Source organism: Garra rufa, chromosome 15 (assembly GCF_049309525.1).
Source record: "Garra rufa chromosome 15, GarRuf1.0, whole genome shotgun sequence".
NCBI lineage: Eukaryota > Metazoa > Chordata > Actinopteri > Cypriniformes > Cyprinidae > Garra > Garra rufa.
Genome location: NC_133375.1, coordinates 29,365,453 through 29,387,861, shown reverse-complemented (window position 1 = coordinate 29,387,861; position 22,409 = coordinate 29,365,453). Strand labels below are relative to the sequence as shown.

Sequence of the window (22,409 nt, the reverse complement as noted above, 5' to 3'; positions counted from 1 at the left end):
AAGCATTCCAGGATTTTTCTCCATAGTGGACTTCAAAGGGAGCCAATGGGTTGAAGGTACGAACTGCAGCTCCAATCCAGCTTCAAAGGGCTCTACACGATCCCAGATGAGGAAAAGGGGTCTTATCTAGTGAAATGATTAGTTAAAAAAAAAAAAAAAAAATCTACATACTTTTCAACCACAAATGCTCATCTTGCAGTAGCTCGACTTCACGCATTACGTAGTCACATTGAAAAGGTCACACATGACGTAGGCAGAAGTACAAACCCAGTGTCTACAAAAAAAGGTACAACAACAAAGTCGGACAATTTTGAAGTTGGAGGAAAATTTAGATGGAGCTTTTTGCCCTACTCCTACCTTTTTGAACCGGAGTACACAGACGAAGAAGTAACGGTGCGTGACCTTTTCAGTGAGATTACGTAATGCGTGAAGACGTATTTTTAAATGACCGATCATTTCGCCAGATAAGACACTTATTTTTCATCTGGGATTGTGTAGAGCACTTTAAAGCTGCATTGAAACTGCAGTTTGGATCTTCAACCTGTTGGCCCCCATTGAAGTCCTCTGTGGAGAAAAATCCTGGAACCTTAATTTCTTTTTGACTGAAGAAAGAAAGACAAGAACATCTTGGATAACATGGGGGTGAGTAAATTATCAGGAAATTTGTATTCTGGAAGTGAACTAAACCTTAAGAAAAGAACAAAAATAAGACTTAGATTTAAAATAATTTAGAACAGGTACGAATCAAAATATAAACTAACAACATATTTTATTTTAATCTGTTCTCTCAACAACTGTCATTTTGATTTAAGAACCAGGATTCGTATATGCATTTTTCAAGTTATGTCAAGCTAAAATATTTTATATAGTAGAAATTGCTATTTGATATTAATATAATTTGAAAAAATGTAAAACAACGCAAATGACTGTCTTTTTTTTTAAGTCAGCTGATTTGTTATTACAGCAGAAGTACCAAAAATACAATGAGGTGATTTGGAATAAAAAACAATGAGCTGAATCTAAACTAGCTACAATTAATACTCAGTAATACTGCAGACTAGGTTGCCATAATGCAACTGTAAACCAGTCAACTTAAACAGATTCAGAGTGGCTCGGCAAAGCTAGAAAACTTCACCAAATCACAAGTCGAGAAAAACTACATAAGTTTGAGGAGATGTCCTGAGCAGAAAACATTTTGTGATGCTTCTTAGACCACTGACTACCAAAAATAAAAATAGAGCCAATTACTGCAACATCCTCTCTGAGGGATGCCATGATAGGTTGTCAATAGGCAGGCTAAGTGAATGAGTTTGCATTGTCAGTGCAATGCATTCTAATTGACTCCATCTCCTCCTAGTGGCAGTCCGATACTGAAGTGGGCAGACTCGAGTTTCTCATTATAGCGCAAGTAATTGTGGTCTGAGTGGGTCTGTGGATTCAGTCCTACAGCAGTCTGACAACCTCTGTGCACGAGAATGAGTGTGTGCGTGTTTTGTGGGACAGATTGGCTCTTCTGCGACTGATTGTGGAAGTAAATGAGTCTTCATCTACTCGAGAATGTCTGTCCCTCAGCCAGAGTGACAGAGAAACAAGAGTGGTTAACTTTCCTTTCTCTGTCTGTTAAGTTTTAGGGCTCTGCAATGCAAATCGAAGTTAAAAATAAGCCATAGGAGATGTGCAGAAACGTGTAAAAAGTTAACTTTTTCTATATTTTGTCATACTTTGCATGTTTCAGGGTATAAGCATGCATCCGTGTGACAAACAAGCACTGAAAATGTTTATAAATGAAACAGACTTTAACCTAAAATGGCCATACTGCAATATCCCCCTCCTGAGAAGACAGAGACATTTTTTAACAGTCCTAAATCATAAAAATCCAGCTCAAATCCAGCTATATTTCAATAAAGCACAAGCCGGTTTCACAGAAACACAGGGAAAAGCCCTCCCATAAACTCACGGGATATAACAATGAAGAAATAAATCAAGTTCTCTCAAAAAGCGTGCAAATGGCATCACACCGCGGCATAACAATAAAGCCCGGGCATAGATGTTGTTCAGATGGGAGATGCTTATGGGGAGCGTCTCGCTGCTGCCTTACGGCCGTGACTGTCATTTGGCTATTATTATGAAGAGTGAGTGTAATGCCTGGCTGTATGAATAGGATTGTCGCGCTGATTGTGATGTATAGTTTTTCATTACCATTCCCTGGCCTTTGCCATCCGGCATGTAGGAAATCCTATTTATCCCCTAATTTGTAAGCCCCCCAACCTTGGCTGATAGCAATCAGAGCCTGTAATTGTGTGCGCCGCCGACGGACAACGTAAAGGGTGACAGCGCGAGAAGGCAGGGGAGGGGCGGTGAGAAAGAAATAGAAAAAGTGACAAAGAATGAGAAAAGATCTGACCTGAAAGCTCTTTTAAAGCACACAAAAACACATCACACTCTTCAAAACAGAAATACGGGTCTATTTGTAGCTCCTGTTGCCCACCAGAGAACTGTTAGAATAAATATGAGAAAAATATAACATCACTTCTGCAATATATAGAGTTTATAAATGTATTAAAAAGATAGTTTACTCAAAAATGAAAATTCTGTCATTATTTACTTACACTGGTGTCGTTCCAAAATTGAAAGTATTTTTACTGTGGAGCACAAAAGAGCATATTTTATTTCAGAAGTTTTTCAAAAACCTTTATTTATGTTCTGCTAAAGTCATACAGGGTGAATTAATTTAATTTTTAGGTGAACTATCCCTTTTAGTTTGTGCATTTAGGCAGTTTAAACCGTTTTTATTAGTAGCTTTTTAAACAGTGCAAACACTTCATGCAATTCACGCTGCACTTACAGTCTGTCTGCGCCTCTAATGAATAAGTAATTGACTCATTTCTATGCACTGTGCCAAAAGGGATCTTTGCATTAAATGTGTGATTGCGCCCTCTATTAGACATCATTAAACCGATTTCAGATCTGTCTTAATAAGACTTTATGAGCCTTTCTTAAAGCCTCTAATTCTCCTCTCTGCCCTCATTCAATGCAAGTCAAATATTCAAAAATATGAAAATTGCAAATTATATCCTTATTTTGTGATCATTTTGTAATAGCTTAATAATGGACTGTGAATGCTAAAGTAAAAAGACAGACTTGCTAATGAGGTTTCTATGGAAGGCCATTTATGCCACATAAGAAAAATTATGACATACTAAGTCAAAATATTAAGATTGGCCATTATAAAATTAAACATAATTACGACATACTGTATAAAGGCAACAATTAAGACACTAAAACAAAATCTGAATGGTGAGACATAATTAGATGTCATCCAAGAATTTTTTTATTGTCGTAATTTAGACATTTTATCTCATTATTATGACGTAGCATGTCATCATTTTGATGTTTTATCTCATAGTTATGACCTAATATGCTAAAATTGGTCATGATTTTTTTCTTATGTGGCACAAATGGCCTTCCATAGTTTTTAGATGTTATATGACAAGAATCCATCTAATACATGTATGGTTTGCCTTGTTGAAGGAGCAGTTCACTTCCAGAACAAACATTTACAGATAAACTCACACCCTTGTCATCCAAGATGTTCATGTCTTTCTTTCTTCAGTCGTAAAGAAATTGTGTTTTTTGAGGAAAACATTTCAGGATTACTCTCCATATAATGGACTTCTATGGTGCCCCCGAGTTTGAACTTCCAAAATGCAGTTTAAATGCAGCTTCAAAGGGCTATAAACGATCCCAGCCAAGGAAGAAGGGTCTTATCTAACAAAACAAAAAATGAACAATTTATATACTTTTTAACCTCAAACACTCCTCTTGTCTAGCTCTGTGTGAACTTTGTGTTTTCCGTTTCATGACAGTTAGGGTAGGTCGAAAAATTCCCATCTCCAAAATCATCCTAATTGCATCTTTACATGTTCACTTTGTAAACACTGGGTCAGTACTTCTGCAGCGATGTAGGATTATTTTAAAGTTCGAAAAGAAAATGAGACAGGAGTTTTTCAACATATCCTAACTGACATTAGCTCTGCGTGAACTCTGTGTATTCTGGTTAGACAAGGTGAGCGCTTGAGGTTAAAAAGTATATAAACTGTAATTCTTTTCAGAAAATAACTCATCATTTCTCTAGATAAGTTCAAATCTAGAGTTTGGAAGTTCAAACTCAGTGGTACCATAAAAGTCCGCTATATCAAGAGAAATCCTAAAATGTTTTCCTCAAAAAAAAAAAAAAAAAAAAAGTACATTATCTGTGAGTTTTTGTTCTGGAAGTGAACTACTCCTGTTATAAGATGCTTTAAACACAATCTTATCCTAAACATTCACACATTGAATGAATTCAACCAATCTGACATGCATTCCCAATGCATTTTGTAATTTTGTCTTTCTACAAGCACCCTGAGCTGTAATTAACCCCTCTGCTCGGGATTCCAGCTGAACGTATTGATTTTCTCACATTGGGAAGGACTGAAGATTACACTTTAGTGCCTTTAGTGAATTGATAAGTCAGGCTCACTCACCCGAGGCCACGTCAACAACAATCTGTTTGTAGTTAGAAAAGCAATTAATATTACTCAACTCAGAAGTGAAATTTAAATGACGGTTCAGAGATATGGCAAAGTCTTGACAAGAGGTACCGAAGTCTTGCATATTTTATAGTCCAAGCTTTATTCTTGGGTTTAATCTCTTGCTGAAATTGACAGCAGAGGAAGAGGCCTGTCATCCGTGATAGCTCAACAGCATGTTGGGCTTGAATCCTTTAAATCTGCCACTTTCCCTGGGCTTAGCCCTGCGATAACCTCTCTCAGAGTACACACGCAAAGCCTGTTTCAACCGCCAACTAAATTTCCTCAGGCTTTGATAGCAAGCGCAACCCAGGCTCAGGCAGTTTTGGGATTTAATATAATGGCTCCTAAAATTAGCAGCCCAGGTTAGCAACTAGCATGAGTCGTTTTTACCTTCACTTCTTCTCACCACACTTCACTGCTCCTCCACTGTGGCATCAGCTGCTGGAGCTAATGAAACGTCAGTCTGATAATTGAGGCAGTGCTGGTCAAAGGGACGGAGCAGAATAACTACTCTCTGTCTTGCTCACAGCCATCTGGTTCATTGGCTTGGCTGCTAGATGGGACAGAAACAGCTTTCTCTCAATGAACTAAACAATGTTTTACTTAACAGCGTGAGTAAAAGCTTGTCAATGTCACTTCAAAAGCATTTCCTTTATACTGTTAATACTTTCTAAATGGTAAGGATCTTGTTACATATATGTAACCCTGGACCACAAAACCAGTCTTAAGTCGCTGGGGTATATTTGTAACAATAGCCAAAAATACATTGTATGGGTCAAAATTATTGATTTTTCTTTTATGCCAAAAATCATTGGGAAATTAAGTAAAGATCATGTTCCATGAAGATTTTTAGTAAAATTCCTACTATAAATATATTCAAATGTAATTTTTGATTAGTAATATGCATTATTAAGAACTTAATTTGGAGAACTTTAAAGGTGATTTTCTCAGTATTTTGATTTTTTTGCACCCTCAGATTCCAGATATTCAAATAGATGTATCTCGGCCAAATACTGTCCTATCCTAACAAACCATATATCAATAGAAAGCTTATTTATTGAGCTTTCATGTGATGTATACATCTCTGTTTTGTAAAATTTAACCTTATGACTGGTTTTGTGGTCCTGGGTCACATATTCATTAGATGTGCCAATAATTATTTTCATGTGTAAATATTAAAAATAATAACCTAAATAAGTTTTCAATGCTATGAGTGAATTAAGGCACGACATTATAATGTAAAATAAATAAAAAATTAGGTAGAGATGTCGTGAGTGTTTTCAATCATTAGCAGTTGGCCATATCGGCAGCACTGAATGTAAACAATGCCACTGAATCGAATGAAACTAGCATATTTTGCTGATTATTGCTGCTGAAAATGGTCAATTATTGTCATGTTTGGAGCTGTATTAATCAGTCGGGCCGGAAAAAAACATTTTGAGTACTATAGACCGCCAAAAGTTATAACAAATCAAGAAGAAGAGTGTAAAAAACTGAGGAACAAAAGGCGTTTGTGGTTGGCCAAACTAAACCAGGATTTCCAGGGCAAGAATCTTGACAACATTTGTGTTTGTTCTTATTTCTGGTCAGGTAGGTGAAATATTAGGCTAATTAATACTGCTCATATGTATCTTTACCACCTATTAACTTTAGTTTGTCAAATACTGCGCCCTCTCCTGCTTACTACGTCCTTCGCTATATGATTTAGCAGCTTCCTCATTTTCCATGGTTTAGACAGCATAAATTAGCAGAACAACGTATTCAGCACACTTACTGTGCAATCCATGCTATTGTTTACATCTGAGTATCACCAATGTGGCCGCACATCTGGGTAGCTGACCAAATTGTGACATAAGTGGAAACTTTCTATACTGGTATTGACGATAATCCTTATATTTAAATAATGAAACATCATCGTGTTAATTAGGGGTGTCGCAACATACCAGTATTGGTGATATTTAAAAATAAATAGTAGGCCTACACATAGGACAGTAAAGGGCTGTTCACACCAAGCACGATAACTGTAATTATAAAGATAACATTCTAAAAATCGTTTCAAATTTAAAGGAATAGCAGTGTTCACACCACAACTATAATGATAACGATACAGAGCAATGATATCGTTGGGATCACTTTGAGAACGATTTTTTTCCAGCTGATGAACGATAAAACACTGACAGCTAATCAGACTTAATTCAAATTTAAAGGGCTTGTGCATTTGAAATAGCAGGCAACAATGTTGGGGAGCAAACAGACATTGTACAGCAAACAGAGTAACATAAAACATAAGGCCCCGATCACACCGAACGCGTTTTTGCAGTTGGAGGCGCCTCTTTTGAAAGGTTTTCTGTTGCCAGTGAGCGTTCTGCGTGCTGCTTATACACCCGGGCGCCTCGCGTTTTTGCAGGAGCGCTCCTCTGAGCGCCTGAAGTTGGAAAAAAAATCAACTCTGAGCGGAAAAACTCCCAACGTCGTTCACGTTCTTTTCCATTGTCCAATCGAATGAAGGGAGAGGCAGGACTTCTGTTGTGGTGACGAAAGTTTACCGTTACCGTTCTTGCTGTCCGGAGACTGCAAGAAATGGAGGAGAAACCTTTGGTGTCTGTCGTGGGTAACCTGGAGCTGTATTTGTTAGGGTTTCTGCTAATATGACAGTTTACTTAACAGCAAAAAACTAAGATTTTAGAGCGCTCGCGCTATAATCCTTTGATTTGACTGACAGGACATCTGTTTTGGTCGTTGCTTAGCAACATAAAAAAAACGCAGCACACTGCTCTTTTATTAAAAGTAACCAAAAAAAGGCAGTGCTGTGCGTCTCGCGTTTTTAGAACTAAAAGACGCATTCGGTGTGATCGGGCCCTAAAATTGCCTCAGGAATTCAGCTCTAGTTTGGACAACATTGTCTTGCCTCCTTTGAAGGTGCAGTAGAAAAGAGTCCGTATTGTTTTTATTCCACTACACTGACTGCGTTAGAGATCAGATAGTTATTTTATATAGAGATCAGTATTGTTTTTATTCCACTACACTGACTGCGTTAGAGATCAGATAGTTATTTTATATAGAGATCAGTATTGTTTTTATTCCACTACACTGACTGCGTTAGAGATCAGATAGTTATTTTATATAGAGATCAGATACGCTAAATTCACTGTTTAGATGCTCTCGAAACGTGCGTGCTGAGGACACCTACTGGTTTAAATTGTGTAAATGCAACACAAACAGACAGTTATCGTTCACTGATGTGGACGCAAATATAGTTATCGTTATTGTTATTGTTATCGTGCTTGGTGTGAAAGGGCCTTTAGACACGTAATAATCAACCGCTGGGGCCATTACTGAGCGTTAAAATCTCACTTATTCCATGGAATGTCTGGATACTGGATTCTGATTGGCTGGCAGGTATGCAGTAAAACGGTAATGTTTAATTCATATTCGACGGCAGAGGGCGCTCTCGCACAAAACATCTACAAGCAAAACTCATAGGAGTAATAGAATTTATGACGTTCCAGGAAATCGCTGTAGATGAGTAAAAAACACAGAAAAACAATGCTGACTAAACCAATGAAAAAAATGTGTGGAAGTGGAAAGGGCACAATATTTTGACAAACTAAAGTTATTAGGTTGTAAAGATATATACAAGCAGTAATGATTAGGCTGAGATATTACCTGACCGGAAATGATAAGAACAAACACAAATGTTGTCAAGATTTTTGCCCTGGAAATTCTGGTTTAGTTTGTTCAACTACAAATGCTTTTTGTTCCTCAGACAATTTTTTTTTGTATTCTTCTCCTTGATTTATTATAACTTTGGCAAGTCTATAGTACTCCAAATGTTTTTCCCGGTCCAAAAGATTAGTACAGCTCAAAACATGACAATAATTGACCATTTTTAGCAGCAATAATCAGCAAAATTTGCGAATTCCGTCAGCTACAGTGGCATATTGTTTACATTCAGTGCTGATATATCATGATATATCGTGATCATGATTGTCTGTGGCTACAATAATCATGTAGTGTAAAATCTGATATAGTGAAGGCTCTAAAGTGAGCCCAACTACATAACCATTAAATATTTTATATAAATATCCAAATAAATATATCTGATAAAGTTTGCATCCTTGATATATATTATACAACATTAAGACCATATATAGACTGAAAGATTTGTGTGTGTTTTTTGAAAGAGGTCTCTTATATTCACCTAGGTTGCATTTATTTGATCAAGAACACAGTAAATCCATAATATTGTGACATATTACAATTTAAAGTAACTGTTTTCTATTTCAGTATACTTTCAAATGTAATATATTCTTGTGATGGCAAAGCAAAAATAATTTTTAGGAGCCATTATCATTATTCATCTGTGAAATCATTTTAATATATTGATTAGGAATCTTTTATAACATTATAAAGGTCATGCTGTAACTTTTGACCAATTTAACACATCCTTGCTAACTTTAAGTATTAATTTCTTTCAAAAACAAAAACAAAAAACACCACACACTTGCTACAACTTGGTGTATAATTCAATTAAAAAGTTAATTTAATCAGTTGCATTCAGTAAATCAGAAATGTCAATGTTTCTGCACTATTCTAGAAAAGTGCATTATGTCTGTCCCCAGTTATGTCCCTCCCTCTTACCAAGGTGTCCTACTGAGTGAACAAGTTTTCTCCAGGGAGACAGAACGTCCCCATTTAATAACCTTCTTTTCTAACTGTATTAGGGGCATGGATATCGAAACATTGTCCGAAGCACACTGGAGTGGTTAAAACTGGCCGTGAGCATAACTACTAACAGGTGACTGGGACAGTAACCTCATCTAATAGGTAAAAGGAAGCTGAAATGAGCTACACTGACCTTTCCCTGCAGACGTCCACTTTTGATTCTCAAATCTGAAGTCAGCAAAGTCCACTGTAACTAGAATAAAGAATTTCATCGTCTTTCTCTGAGATGAATTCACCTATGTTGATATTCAAAAAAAGAAAAGAAAAAAAAGTCATCAGACAATCATCTTTTCTAGATTTTTAAATGAGTTTCACCCTTTCAGAACATTTGCCGTGGAGTTCAATGAAAGCTCATTATCATCATCTGACTGTGATGGAGATCTATGCATTTTGATAAAGTGATGAAAAGTGTATGAAGCCTCGCTCCCTCGATGACAGACCTCAAGTCGTCTTTTTCTTGACTAACTCTTCTCCATCATATCCTTACCGCATCTGCTTCTAGGCGTGCTCTCAGACAATGACGTACAGCCACAATTAGCCCTGGAAAGACTTCAATTATGATAAAAACCCTTCACCCCTCTTAGGCCATGATTAAAAAGCTCTCCTCCACTCCAGTGCCTCTGATAAAGAGCTCTCGTTTCACACCATCACTTCTTCGTCGGGATAATAAACCACTCCGCCAGGGTTCTGCCCGATGCCTTTTACCTCTCCATCCCCTTACGTCTGGTGTCCCACTGAGGAGGAATGCTCAGCCATTTACATTTTCACATGGGTAGCAATGCAATGACCCTGTTTGGGCTCCCAAAGACACATCAAGCCATTCACCCTGCCTTCAAGACAAAAATAAACACATAAGAGAAAAGACACAAGACTGCTTATATGACCTTCATCCTCATCTGAGAATGACACAAATGGCCATTCAAAATTTTAGAATGAGATTTGCTTAGTAACACGTTTGATAAATGGATTTGCTGTAATGAGAAAGAGCCATCACAAAGTCATGAAAAGAAACATAGAGGAAGAGAGAGGGGAAAAGAAGGATCGTCTTTCGGCTGTGTTCTGTCAAGGGAGAAATTACACACTTACTGATTTTTTTTTTTCCCAAGGATGGCCACCATAGATCATACGCAGGGATTTACGAGCCAATTTCCAACATGAAATATAGACACCAAGAATCAATTTTACCACTGTTTTTCACTTTCTCTCCTCTCAACAGATCACAGCTGCTAGCTTTCCTCAGGTACCACAGAAGCCGCTTTATTATCTACAGTCAAACAAGAAAGATAAAGAGGATTAATTCTTTTCCAGTGGACACTACTTACCTCATATTTAAAACAATGTCAGGGGAGCTTGTAAAATAATTAAAAACATGCTGAATTTAATTACTGTGCATAGCTTGGTAACTCGCAAAGCCTAATGCTTTGGTTTCTTTAGAAGCTGAGAAAATATCCTGACTTTTGATTGAAATGTAAGTCCATTATGACTTATGTACAATTTATGTGTTAAAAATATCACATTGCCAGTGTTGGAACGGTAACTTTGGAAATGTAATAGGTTACAGATTACAAGTTACCCCATTTAAAATGTAAGTAGTAGTGTAACTATTTCAATTACTTCATGAAAGTAATGTAACTGATTACATTTGATTTCTTTTTGATTACTGATAATCATTTTCAAACCTTTAAAGCAGACAAGGTTAACCTTACAGTAGTACTCAACACTAATTACTGTCAGATTTTCAAAATCCTTCTTCACCTGAATTGAGATCATAATTTCATTTTAAAGCACAGCCACCACAAAATCAGACTATAGCACATCTCTGAGAACATTCTGATAAAAACAGATTTAAAATCATAAGATATAGTTTAAAAGCTATGATACCGTTTTTGAAATCAAATCTTTGCATAGCTATGAAGAAAATGCATCTAACTTGTTAAAAAATAAAGCATATACATAAACTCAAATAGGAAATAAAACAGTTATCAAATAAGCATGTGTCCTATTCTGTCTTAAACTCCCAAAACATTGGTGTGTCATATTAAGGACCAGTCAATGCAATTTTTGAAATAAAACATTTAGATGTAACCCTCTTTGTAATTGTTAACATTTTAACAATTACAAGTAACTAATTTAATTACACATTTCCCTCAGTAACTGTAACAGATTACAGTTACATTTATTTTGTCATTAAATTACATAATTCCGTTAACTAGTTACTCCCCAACACTGCACATTGCTAATATTAAGTAACAGACATTATAGTTTGTGTAATATTGTGTAAATTACATTAATATGCCGCTCATGAGACATATAGACACACGGGAAAGATAAAATTGGAATCACATTCAGTACACTTTTTCCAGGTGATGACAGCCAATCAGAATGCAGACTTGCAAGAGCTTGAACATTTAAAGCAGCAAACGAAAGAATTGTAGCACACACTCACAATAAACAAAATGTCGTCATCAGTTGGTGTGGACGCTAATATCAAAGAGAACCATCCACCATGTTTTTCAACGTGGGAGCAAGCCGTTTTCTGTGAATGTGCGAGACATCCGTTTCATCCTCTGTAGGGAAATAACGAGAATAACAACGTTTACAAGTGCGGTAAACGGTAAAACTGTTAGCACTGCAAACCAGTGTATTCATAATTACGATAATACATTAAAATAATATGGTAAGACACAATTTTGCAATATCAAGCAGTAAAACAAGCTGTTTTGCACCACAAAAAATAGCTGGAAACGGATGAGACCACAGACCCATTATATTTACAAACAGCTGCTCCCACGTTTACAGAAAAATAAGGTGGATAACAATAACATTAAGGACCCTTATAGTTATATTTATAGGCTACTTACCATTGTTGGTGAGAACGGGCCTTCTGAAAGCCAAAATCATTCTCCAAGTGATTCCAACCACATCTTTCTGTGGCATAAACAGTAAAGCTGGTGTGGACTTCCATGTTCTCATAGAATTGTAACTATTATTAAAGCTTTTTAGTTAATTATCGTTATAAGCTGTGGTGGGGACTTTTTTATTTTCCTAATTAAAACAAATATTCAAACTTTATAGGTATCACTGGATATTATTGTCATTGGACTAAATGGCCGTTAAGTTATACACATACCATAAGACATTTTAATAAAATAAAAATATCAACTATCGATAATTAAACAAATTTTTACCTTCAAAATTAAAATAGATTAGTCATATACAATACATTTTAATAGCAAACCTTTCAGTTGGTCTTCTGTTGTGATTTTGCCTCAGTTGAGAGGCTCACTGCCGCTCTTTACGCTCTCGAATAAATTTATCACGGGTTACGCAGAGTTGACATGTAAATTATAAATGTTTCCTGTCATGTTCAATACTGTAATGAATTTACTGGAGATGTCTTTATCGCGGCGAATTCATGAAGTGGCGATGACGAGCGGCAGAGCTCGCGCCGTGTACGTTATTGATGCGCGTTCTTGACAGCTAATTTAAAACGTGCCGAGTGCCTCACAAACGCGGAGCGAAATACACGGAACAAATCAACGGATGGGTGTGTTCAGCTAACGCTTTCAGGTTCACTGTCAAATGAGGTTGAGAATTTTACCTTGGCTTTAAGTGTTTTACAACTACATTTTTTTGATCTAAAACAGACCCTAACCTAAATAGCAATCACATTCCAAACACTGAATCATGGACATGATATCCATGAACATTAATATTCTGCCTCCTAGATGACAACCAGTGAGAGAATACAACATCTTTCAGTTTTTTCCTTTCATTACACTTTAACAAATTTAAAGGGATCTACTTAGACAAAAAAAAAAAAAAACATTTATTAAACACAAGGACATGTAATGAGCTCAATATACAAGAGCTCTGTTTGCAGCTCTACTGTGAAAATGGGCAAATCAAAATGGCAGATGTAAAGATGCCAGTTAGACAGGGACACCTCCAAAAACTGAGACATTTTTCCAGAGCCTGCTGTTTAAGGATGCAGCCAAAAAGCAAACACTCTTGCAATAAATTCCCCGACAGGATCCAGACTCACTCATACCATCTGTCCAGCATACGTTCACATTTCAGACAGACAAGCAGACTTTTCTTTTTCTTTTTTTCTGTCTACTTGCTTCTGTCTTGTCATGTGCCGATTAGCTCTCTCTGCCAATTTACAGTTCATCTGGGTTTGGGCTGCCTGGTTAGACAGAAGAGGTGGTATAATGGAATAGGTTGTCAAGGGTGGTCTGTGTCATGGTACAGGTTCGCACTGGCGAATGGAGAGAGGAGGGAAGCAGGTGGGGATTGAGGGGCGGCGGACAGAGAGGGCAGTCATTGTGTTGAATACATTAACAGAGAGAGCCAGAGAGCGGTCATCAAAAGAGCAGATAACAGATGACCTACAACCACAACCACAACCACAACCTCACCCTCTGACCCTCAAGCAGGCAATCACTTAGGAGAGCTCCACAAACCTCCCTATCCTCTTACAAAAAATGTCCAATCGAGTTTACAAAGTCATTTATGTCACGGTTTCTTCACCTTCTTGATAGATGAAGAACTCGAGGCAGATTCTCTGCGTTTGCGCTGTGCAAATAGAAGAAACCATGTTGAAATATTAATGCCAGAGGAATTAAAATCAGATTTATGAAATCATTAAAAAAATGACATGCTTTTATAATTGTGTAAACTAAAATGTATACTTTAAATCAATACATCAGTAGACAATGTATGATTAATAATGTTTAAAAGGAGATAAAATTGCATGATGATGCTTCACTAAAGTAGTTATATTATATAAACTACCAAGTCTATAATTTATTTAGTCATGGCAATTGACAGACAGGTACTTGTACGAACTTCCCTCTAAAAACTCACCGAGTTTGGAGTGAGTGGAGCTCCAACCACATCAATAATCTGCTCTTTGGCTTCGATTTTGATGTCATCAGCGCCGGGCCAGGATTGACTGTCAGGTGCTCCACCGCTCTCGCTCTGCGGTGTGACGGCGCCCCCTGCTTTCAGCAGAGCATCATAGCGGTGCCGCAACATCTGCTGTTCGTACTCACAGTTACTGTAGGCCTGCTTCAACTCGTACACCAGGACCAGGTCGCTGCGGAGTTCATTAAACATCTGTACAATCTCCTCTGTGGGCATTGGGTTAAGGTCTATTGAAGGAAGAAATAAAGAGATTGTTCAATGCAAATTCTGTGTAGTTATCATTTTGTTTGGATAAATAAAGAACACTATTGCTGGGTAAAATGTTCTTAAATTCTTAAAATTCCATGACTGATCATTTATTTTATTTCCACACCATGGCAAAAGAAGTCATATTTTACCAGAGTAAAAGTCTGAACTGAATGGTATGAGATAAAAAGGCAATGCATTGTGAAACAATATAATAAAAATATAAGTAAAAACACAAATATATTTTATATATAAATGTACAGTGCCATTCAAAAGTTTAGGATCAGTAAGTAAAAAAAAAAAAAAAAAAAGTATTTTCTGCTCACCAAGGCCACATTTATTTGATTAAAAATACAGAAAAAAAACTGTAATATTGTAAAATATTATTGCTTTTTAAAATAGCAGTTTTCCATTTTAATATACTTTAAAATAGAATTCATTCCTGTGATGCAAAGCTGAATTTTCAGTATCATTACACCAGTCTTCAGTGTCACATGATCCTTCAGAAATCATTTTAATATGCTGTATTATTATCAGTGTTCGAAACAGTTTGAACCTGTGATACTTTTTTCAGGATTCTTTGATGAATAAAATCTTAAAAAGAACAGCATTTATTTGAAAGAAATCTAAATTAATAAAAAGAGCAAATATAATAAAAACTAATATAAACTTATATTAGTTAAATGCAGTTCTTTGTGACTTTTTATTCAAAGAATCTTGAAAGTATCAAAGGTTCCATAAAAATATTAAGCAGCAAAACTCAATGTTTCCAACATTGACGATGTGACATGTGACACTAAAGACTAGCTGATGAAAATTCTGATTTGCCTCAAATAAATAAATTATATTTTAAAGTATATTAAAATAAAAAACTGTTATTTTAAATTGCAAAAATATTTCATATTACTTATGTTTTTCTAATCAAATAAATGTAACTTTAATGAGCATCCCACACTTTTAAACTCAATAGGCTTCATGCAATAGCATACAGCATAATCATGAGTCACAAATTATTCTTTTAAAAGTTATTTTTAGTGGAACAAAGCTCAAACATTCTAACCGATTCAACAAATAAATAAGTGCTTTAAGCCTGTCCATATAATGCTCATCATTCATTAAAAAAAAAAAAAAAACATTAATAAGCCCCATTCATAAGTCTCAAAATCTATACTATTTAATGGGATTTACAGTAATTCATCATTAAAAAAAAATTTAATACAAGGTTATATTATTTTTATAAAAGAAATGGAAGTGCAAGAATCAAATCTTTCATCATATGCAATTAATCAACTTAATCAAGAGCTTGTGAATTGAAATAAATACCATTTTTAGATTGAACCTGTTTATTACCGTTTAGTAGAAATGGTTATACAATCATATGGTGAGCAGAACTCAGAAGACAGACGCAACACTTCTAAAAACGCTACTTACCCACTCCTTGCTCCGTCAGGATCTGTTCAATCGCTTTTATTTTCTTCTGTCCAACTGAGCTGGGCAGCTTCATCTAAGCACAGAAATTCATTGGTTAACCAAATCTATAATATTAAATAAACTTTCAGTAAACTCAAGTTGCGCTTGTGTGCTCATGTTTTAATCCATGAGGTGTTGGAACTAGCTGGAACATTAACACCTTTAATCTGTGGGAGCAATGGAATAAAAATGGGGTCATCTTTCATTCATAATACCCCTGAAATGCACTTCAGAGAGGGCAGATCAAAACATGTTTATGCACCCAAGTCTGACTAACAGATGACCAGCCACATCTGAGTCATACACTACCCCAGTACCATCCTTAATGCGTTTTATATAGAGCGACCTCCCTTCATTACTCTTTAAGAGGGATGCCTTCCTGGGGGTAGATTACTCTACCTATGACTGTGTGAATCAATCAACTCCTGGCTAATGAGAGAGAAGTTAAATGCCACAGGCTCCTGAGTCCTGCAGCGTAGAGGGATGTATCATAATATTCTGCATAGATCGTATATTAAGAAATGGATCAGGGGTCAGTTTTGTTGAAGCGTGTAAGTTGATCTTACTCTCTGACTCCGTAGTGAAACACCAGCAGATTTGAAGTCTGGGAATTTGATGCCTGCGGTTTCAGGAACAGCCTGCCATTGGACAAATGAGAGGGCATTAGAGAAGCAAGTGCTAGGAAGCATTAAACTTTACAGATTTTTTGTTGTTGTTGTTGTTGTTAATTTTGCAAAGAAAGCACAAAATAGATTTTTCCCCATCCAGATTGAATTTAGATAGTTTGACGGGTAAATAAAGAGATAATTACAGGTTTTTCTGTTTCTCGTTTCTGCGGCAGCTTCTTCTTGGTGGCTTTGCGTTCAGCTCTGCGCATCTCTGTCGTCGTGTCAGCGGCTGTAATGAGCTTCTGGAGGTCCTGGGCCTTCTTTTCACGCTCCTTCTTACGCGTCTCAATCTTCCTCAGCTCCTGGACCAGGTATTCCTCTTCTGCCACCTACAGGAAGGAAAAGGAAGCACATCATCTAAATGAGATCAAGCTTGTTCCCATCACTTATTACGAACTTACACCATTATCTCCAGCTTGTCCCGTTAATTAACAACACTCTGGCAGCCGCCACAGTCTCAATTTCATAATGAATGGAAAATATTTTTACATGTCTCACAATAATAAAAGGTCTTTAAAGCTAACTGTTCATCACGACTTCGAAATACAAGTTTAAACCCTCGCTATGAATTTTGCTTTAGTTTTTGTTCAAAAAATGACAGTAGCTGTAGCATTTCTATCTTAAAGAAGTGGCCAAATATTAACGATTAAGTGAACATTTGAATTAAATGTAGTTTAGGCAATATTAAACAAGAAATTGATCGCACACCAATTATGATTGCCTCAATGATATTATATATGAAAATGTATAAAGTCTGTTGCTTAGGTCTATTTTTATTCCCACAAAAAAATGATCAACATTAGTAATCATTATTGAAAGCCCTAATAACAACAGTATATTCTAATTGTTTGGCTTTCTAAAAATATTATGAATGTAATGAATACTGAGACACTCACAACTCAATTATGTTCAATGTTCAATTAGACACTCAAAGTAAACCTGACTGATATGTTTAACTTTAAAATGCACAAATACACTGCAATATATTGCATCACTGTTGCAATAATTGTTATGCAGACTGTATGGCTGTCACCAACGATTATTTTGGAAATTGAGTAATTTGTAGATTATTCTGACGATTAATCGAGTAATCGGATTATTATAAGGCCCTATGATTTAGGCGATGCGGAAAATGCAGACGAAATTGCAGAATCCAGTCATAAAAATGAAACTTACTGTATATTTTTTGATAGATAAATCAAAAGTAGGCAAGTACACTTAAATCAAAATGTGACATGGACTAGTGTGTGTGAACATTAAGCTACAAAAAAAAAAAAACTATTTAAATATGATTCCTGCATGTTCTGTGCACCTCTGTATGAATGAATGGACAGAAATGCGATTTTATTTACTACACACATACTGAAATGTGTGACGCTTGCTGTGTTTTCAGCCTCTGACGCCTCTATATATATGTACATGAAAACGGGACGTGCTTGATTTATTAATGTTTCTTTGATGTTGTGTTTTTAAAAGCGAGAAAGAGAACTTGCACTGTTGTGTGTATGCGCTCAGAGATGGAGCAGAACACAGACATGTAAAGTTATCTTTTAGCTAAAGGTGCACCCCTAAACTGTCAAATACACACAATATTTCAAAATGAGGCGCTTGGTGATTACTCATGTAAACCCTTGTCAGTTATGTCTTAAATGATCATAAAAGAGAAAAAATCATTTTCTTTCTGCCGTCTCTGTGCTTAATATTAATAAAACGTAAAAATACAAAGAGAAAAAACACTCACTGCTCTTAAATGAAGGACTTTTGTAGTTTTAATAAGAAACAAAGCATGTTTAATTCTTACGGTGAAGATGTTGTTTTATTGCATAAAAGTATCAATATATCTTTTTTCTGTTGTATTGCTATCTGTAAATTAATCACTAATATAACATTTTGGACCCAGTTATAATCGTGTTAAATAATCATGATTAAAATATTGACCAAAATAATCGTACTACTACTAAGTACTACTACTACTACTAATAATAATAATACATTTATAATCAAAACATTATTTTTAAGGAGTTTTTTACCAGAAATATTATTTACCAGAATTTATTTAGGAGAAAAATGTAAATACACCACATTTCTAAAAAAAATTTTTTTTATAAAGTCAATTAATTGGAGATGCATTTCATTATTAAATTTTAATGGAACCATTAAAACAGAGTATAGAAAAAAAAAATATGGGTTTAATATATCATGCAGCATTGGAAAACAGTCTAGTAATGCATTTCATGGATTTTCATTTGTGATTACTCCACACGGCCCAAATAAAATAGAATTTTATTAAAAATCAAATAGAAACAAGGAATTGCAACATCCAAAGCAGACTGATAAAGATCAGCCTTGGCCTGAGCATTCTCACCTGCTCTGGAGTGCGGTTGAAAAGTCTGTCAAGCTGCTCTTTCCTTCGTCTCTCATGACCAGCATCAAATATGTAGATCTTAGGTTCTGTCCCTGTTCCTGCCCGAACTTTTGTCAGTTTGCCGCAAATGTTGTAGTAACGCTCCTTAAGATCCTCTACAGAGCGCTTCTATAATAATAACAGTGAGGAAATGTGATTAGAAGGAAGTAAACTGTAACATGGTCAAGTTACTATTTTAGGCTGAATCATGAAGAGGAATTTACTCTATACTGTTGGTGATCATAGCGATCATGGATAACAATAAACCGCAGGTCGAAACGTTTGCATAAGTCGAACAGGTGATCTGTTTCAGCTTTCGTCCATCCGTCGTCATGAAGATACATTTGATACTCCTGCTCTGAGTACACAGGCACCTGCACAGTCTTGAAACAGGATAAATATTTTCAATAACATGCAATGAGAATGATTTTAATGTCAAATTTTCATCCTCTTTTCCCTACCTTGTTGAAGCGAGCAAATGGGTAGTCCTTTCCCTCTTCTGCTGCACGTCTCCAGTGATGGAAGATGGCTCCATCCTTTCTGGCTGGATTGGAAAATGGCATCCACTTCCACGGCCGCACCTTCTTACAGCCCAATTTTGCTTTCACTGTCCGGTAGCCTTGTGTAGTATCACTCGGTAACAGGGGAGGGGCATCCCGACTGAAAGAAGGGAAACCATTTGAAAATTAATAATATGTTGTCATTTTTCAATGTAACAATATCAGCATCCACAGACCGCATATGAAAAATGTCTTTTTCATATGAATGCTGTTCTTTCTACTCAAAGAATCCTGAAAAAAAAATGTATCTTGAGCATCAAATTAGCTTATTAGTATGATTTATGATGGATCATGTGACACTGAAGACTGAAGTAATGGCTGCTGAAAATTCAGATTTGCCATTACATAAATGAAATACATTTTAGATTATATTAAAATTGTAAAAAACGAGGTTATTTTAAATTGTAATAATATTTCACAATATTACTCTCTCACTGTATTTCTGATTAAACCAATGCAGCCTTGGCAACCATAGGATAAAAGCACCAAACCTAAACTTTTTAATAGCATTGTATATAAAGTGTATATGTACTTTACAAAACATATTTTCATGTACAAGAGCTGGGAATTATACAGCTATAACGAAATTTTATGAGAGCTATAAACTGATACAAACCTCTTCGCTATAAAACCAATACAACAAAACATGTCACTCTCTTTTTATTTAGCCAACAGCAAAATTATCTGTCATTAGTCATAGGAATCAATTTGATATCATTTCATAATATGGGCAATAGTGTGTTTTCACGACACGTCATCAATCGGCCATATTGGCAGCACTGAATGTAAACAATGCCACTGAACTGAATGAAACTCGCATTTGTTGCTGATTATTGCTGCTGAACATGATAAATTGTCATATTTTGGGCTGTACTAATCGGTCAGACCGGGAAAAACATTTGGAGTACTACAGACTGCCAAAAATGATAACAAATCAAGGAGAAGAGTGTGGAAAAACTGGAACAAAAGGTGTTTGTTGTTGGCCAAACTGAACCAGGATTTCCAGGGCAAGAATCTTGACAACATTCGTGTTTGTTCTTATCATTTTCGTTCAGGTAGGTGAAATATTAGGCTAATATATTCTTAAATTAATACTGCTCGTACATATCTTTACCATCTATTAACTTTAGTTTGTCAAAATATTGCACCCTTTTCTCCTTACTAAGTGCTTCTCTATATCAGCGGTTCCCAATTCCAGTCCTCGCGCCCCACCGCTCTGCACATTTTGCATGTCTCTCTTAGTTAACACACCTGATTCAGATAACCAGCTCATTAGAAGTGAGGTCCGTGCAGGAACTGCGATCCGATTGACACGGTCCCTGCAAAGTGTTCATTGCTCCCTGCTCCCTAAGCGGGGGAAATCTGTTTACTATACTTCGAAACATTCATTCACATATTTGCGCTACGCCACCGCATATAGCGTCTTCACACACAGATGAAACTTACTAGAGAAGTGTGACATAAGTGCATCTGTAAATAAATGCATTTTAAATTTACGTGTCGCACGCTTTAATGACCTTCAAATGGAACACATACGCTCGCTTCGAACTAATGAATAATGGCGGAATATCCTGTGATGTCCACTTCGAAGGGCAGTAACGTTGGAATAGAACAAACGTCGGAAGCGATGCGTGAAACACACAAAATGTGCAGAGCGGTGGGTCGCGAGGACTGGAATTGGGAACCGCTGCTCTATATGATTTAGCAGCTTCCACTTGTTTTTTCCATGGTTTAGACAGCATAAATTAGCAGAACGTATTCAGTAGTACATTAACCGTGCAATCCATGCTGTTGTTTACATCCGAGTATTGCCAGTATGGCGTGCATCCGGGTAACTGATCAAAATGTGCCATAAATGCAAACCCTCTAAAACAGTGAGCTGAAGAGTCGTGACAGCCAACTTACTTTTTGTCTGAATACAGCAAGGCATAAACTTCTCTGTGCATTCCTTCTGGTCTCTTGAAGGTTAATGTCTCTGTCACTTTCTTGGCTTTTTTCTACAACAAGCAGAATGAGAATTGTCTCAATAATACAAAGCTAAAGCGTGTCAAAGTAAAATATAAAACCCATGTTAAAGCTCCATCAATAGTCAAAAATCTAATAGTGTGGGTTCTCATCTGTGACCGGGTTACCTTGTCTGAATTAATGATGTCCTTCTTGCTGATGGGTCCTGAATCGTCTCCACCTGCCAGCTCCAGAATATCCCTCACATCAGCACCGGTCGTCATGATGAGGGACTAATAGTTCAGACAAAATGGTTAGCACAATATACATATACAATTAAGTGGTTGGTTTGCTTTTGAAAATAAGAACCGTCTTTGTTATATGAGAGATGAACCATTCGCTGCAGTATATCTGACAATCATTACTTCTTGACACAGACAATACATCAGGGTTAAATGTTCGAAATTGTGCGCTGGGTCTGTTTGAGCAAGCGGAAGATAAAGAAAAAATGATAGCTAATAAACGAAGCGCTAATAATCTCGAATCTTGGAATCAATGAGCTTGCATGTACCTCAGGCGGGAGCCGTTTTCAGCTATTATAGTGCTTCTATAACTGCATTTATGAACCATAAAGGTATTAAAAGTAACATTTGATCTTACCTGAGAAAAACACAGGTAGTCTGTGTATCTAAAATATATACGCTTGTCTTTATTTACGGGTCGGTGTTAGCCGAAATGCTACATTCAACGGCGGATGCAGCTCTCCCCTTCGATGGTAAGCTTCCATGTGCGTCTTGACACACTTGGGTAAAAGATTGCCACCTATCGGACAAAAGAAGACGTGCAGCTACAATACTGTCCTCGAATAGTGTTTATAAAATGCCTTACTTTG

General features: G+C 36.4%; 1 protein-coding gene across 1 annotated transcript; it reads right to left on the bottom strand.

Annotated features, from left to right (window-relative positions):
• Positions 1–13,052: 13,052 nt before the first annotated feature.
• dmap1 (DNA methyltransferase 1 associated protein 1) lies at positions 13,053–22,309 on the bottom strand. Its single transcript, XM_073819402.1, has 11 exons — positions 22,178–22,309; positions 21,706–21,810; positions 21,479–21,570; positions 19,475–19,673; positions 19,238–19,396; positions 18,975–19,142; positions 16,753–16,938; positions 16,508–16,579; positions 15,903–15,975; positions 14,166–14,452; positions 13,053–13,874 (listed from the first exon to the last, which is right to left on the bottom strand). The coding sequence occupies exons 2-11, from the start codon at positions 21,799–21,801 to the stop codon at positions 13,815–13,817; spliced, it is 1,392 nt and encodes a 463-aa protein (XP_073675503.1). The 5' UTR covers positions 21,802–21,810; positions 22,178–22,309; the 3' UTR covers positions 13,053–13,814.
• Between the last annotated feature and the right edge of the window lie 100 nt (positions 22,310–22,409).

Coding starts and splice junctions, on each gene's coding strand:
- dmap1 (XM_073819402.1), bottom strand. CDS start 21,801: ATGACGACCGGTGCTGATGTGAGGGATATTCTGGAGCTGGCAGGTGGA. Junction 19,397..19,474: donor CATTTGCTCGCTTCAACAAG/GTAGGGAAAAGA, acceptor TCCTGTTTCAAG/ACTGTGCAGGTGCCTGTGTA. Junction 16,939..18,974: donor TCAACCGCACTCCAGAGCAG/GTGAGAATGCTC, acceptor TCCTTCCTGTAG/GTGGCAGAAGAGGAATACCT.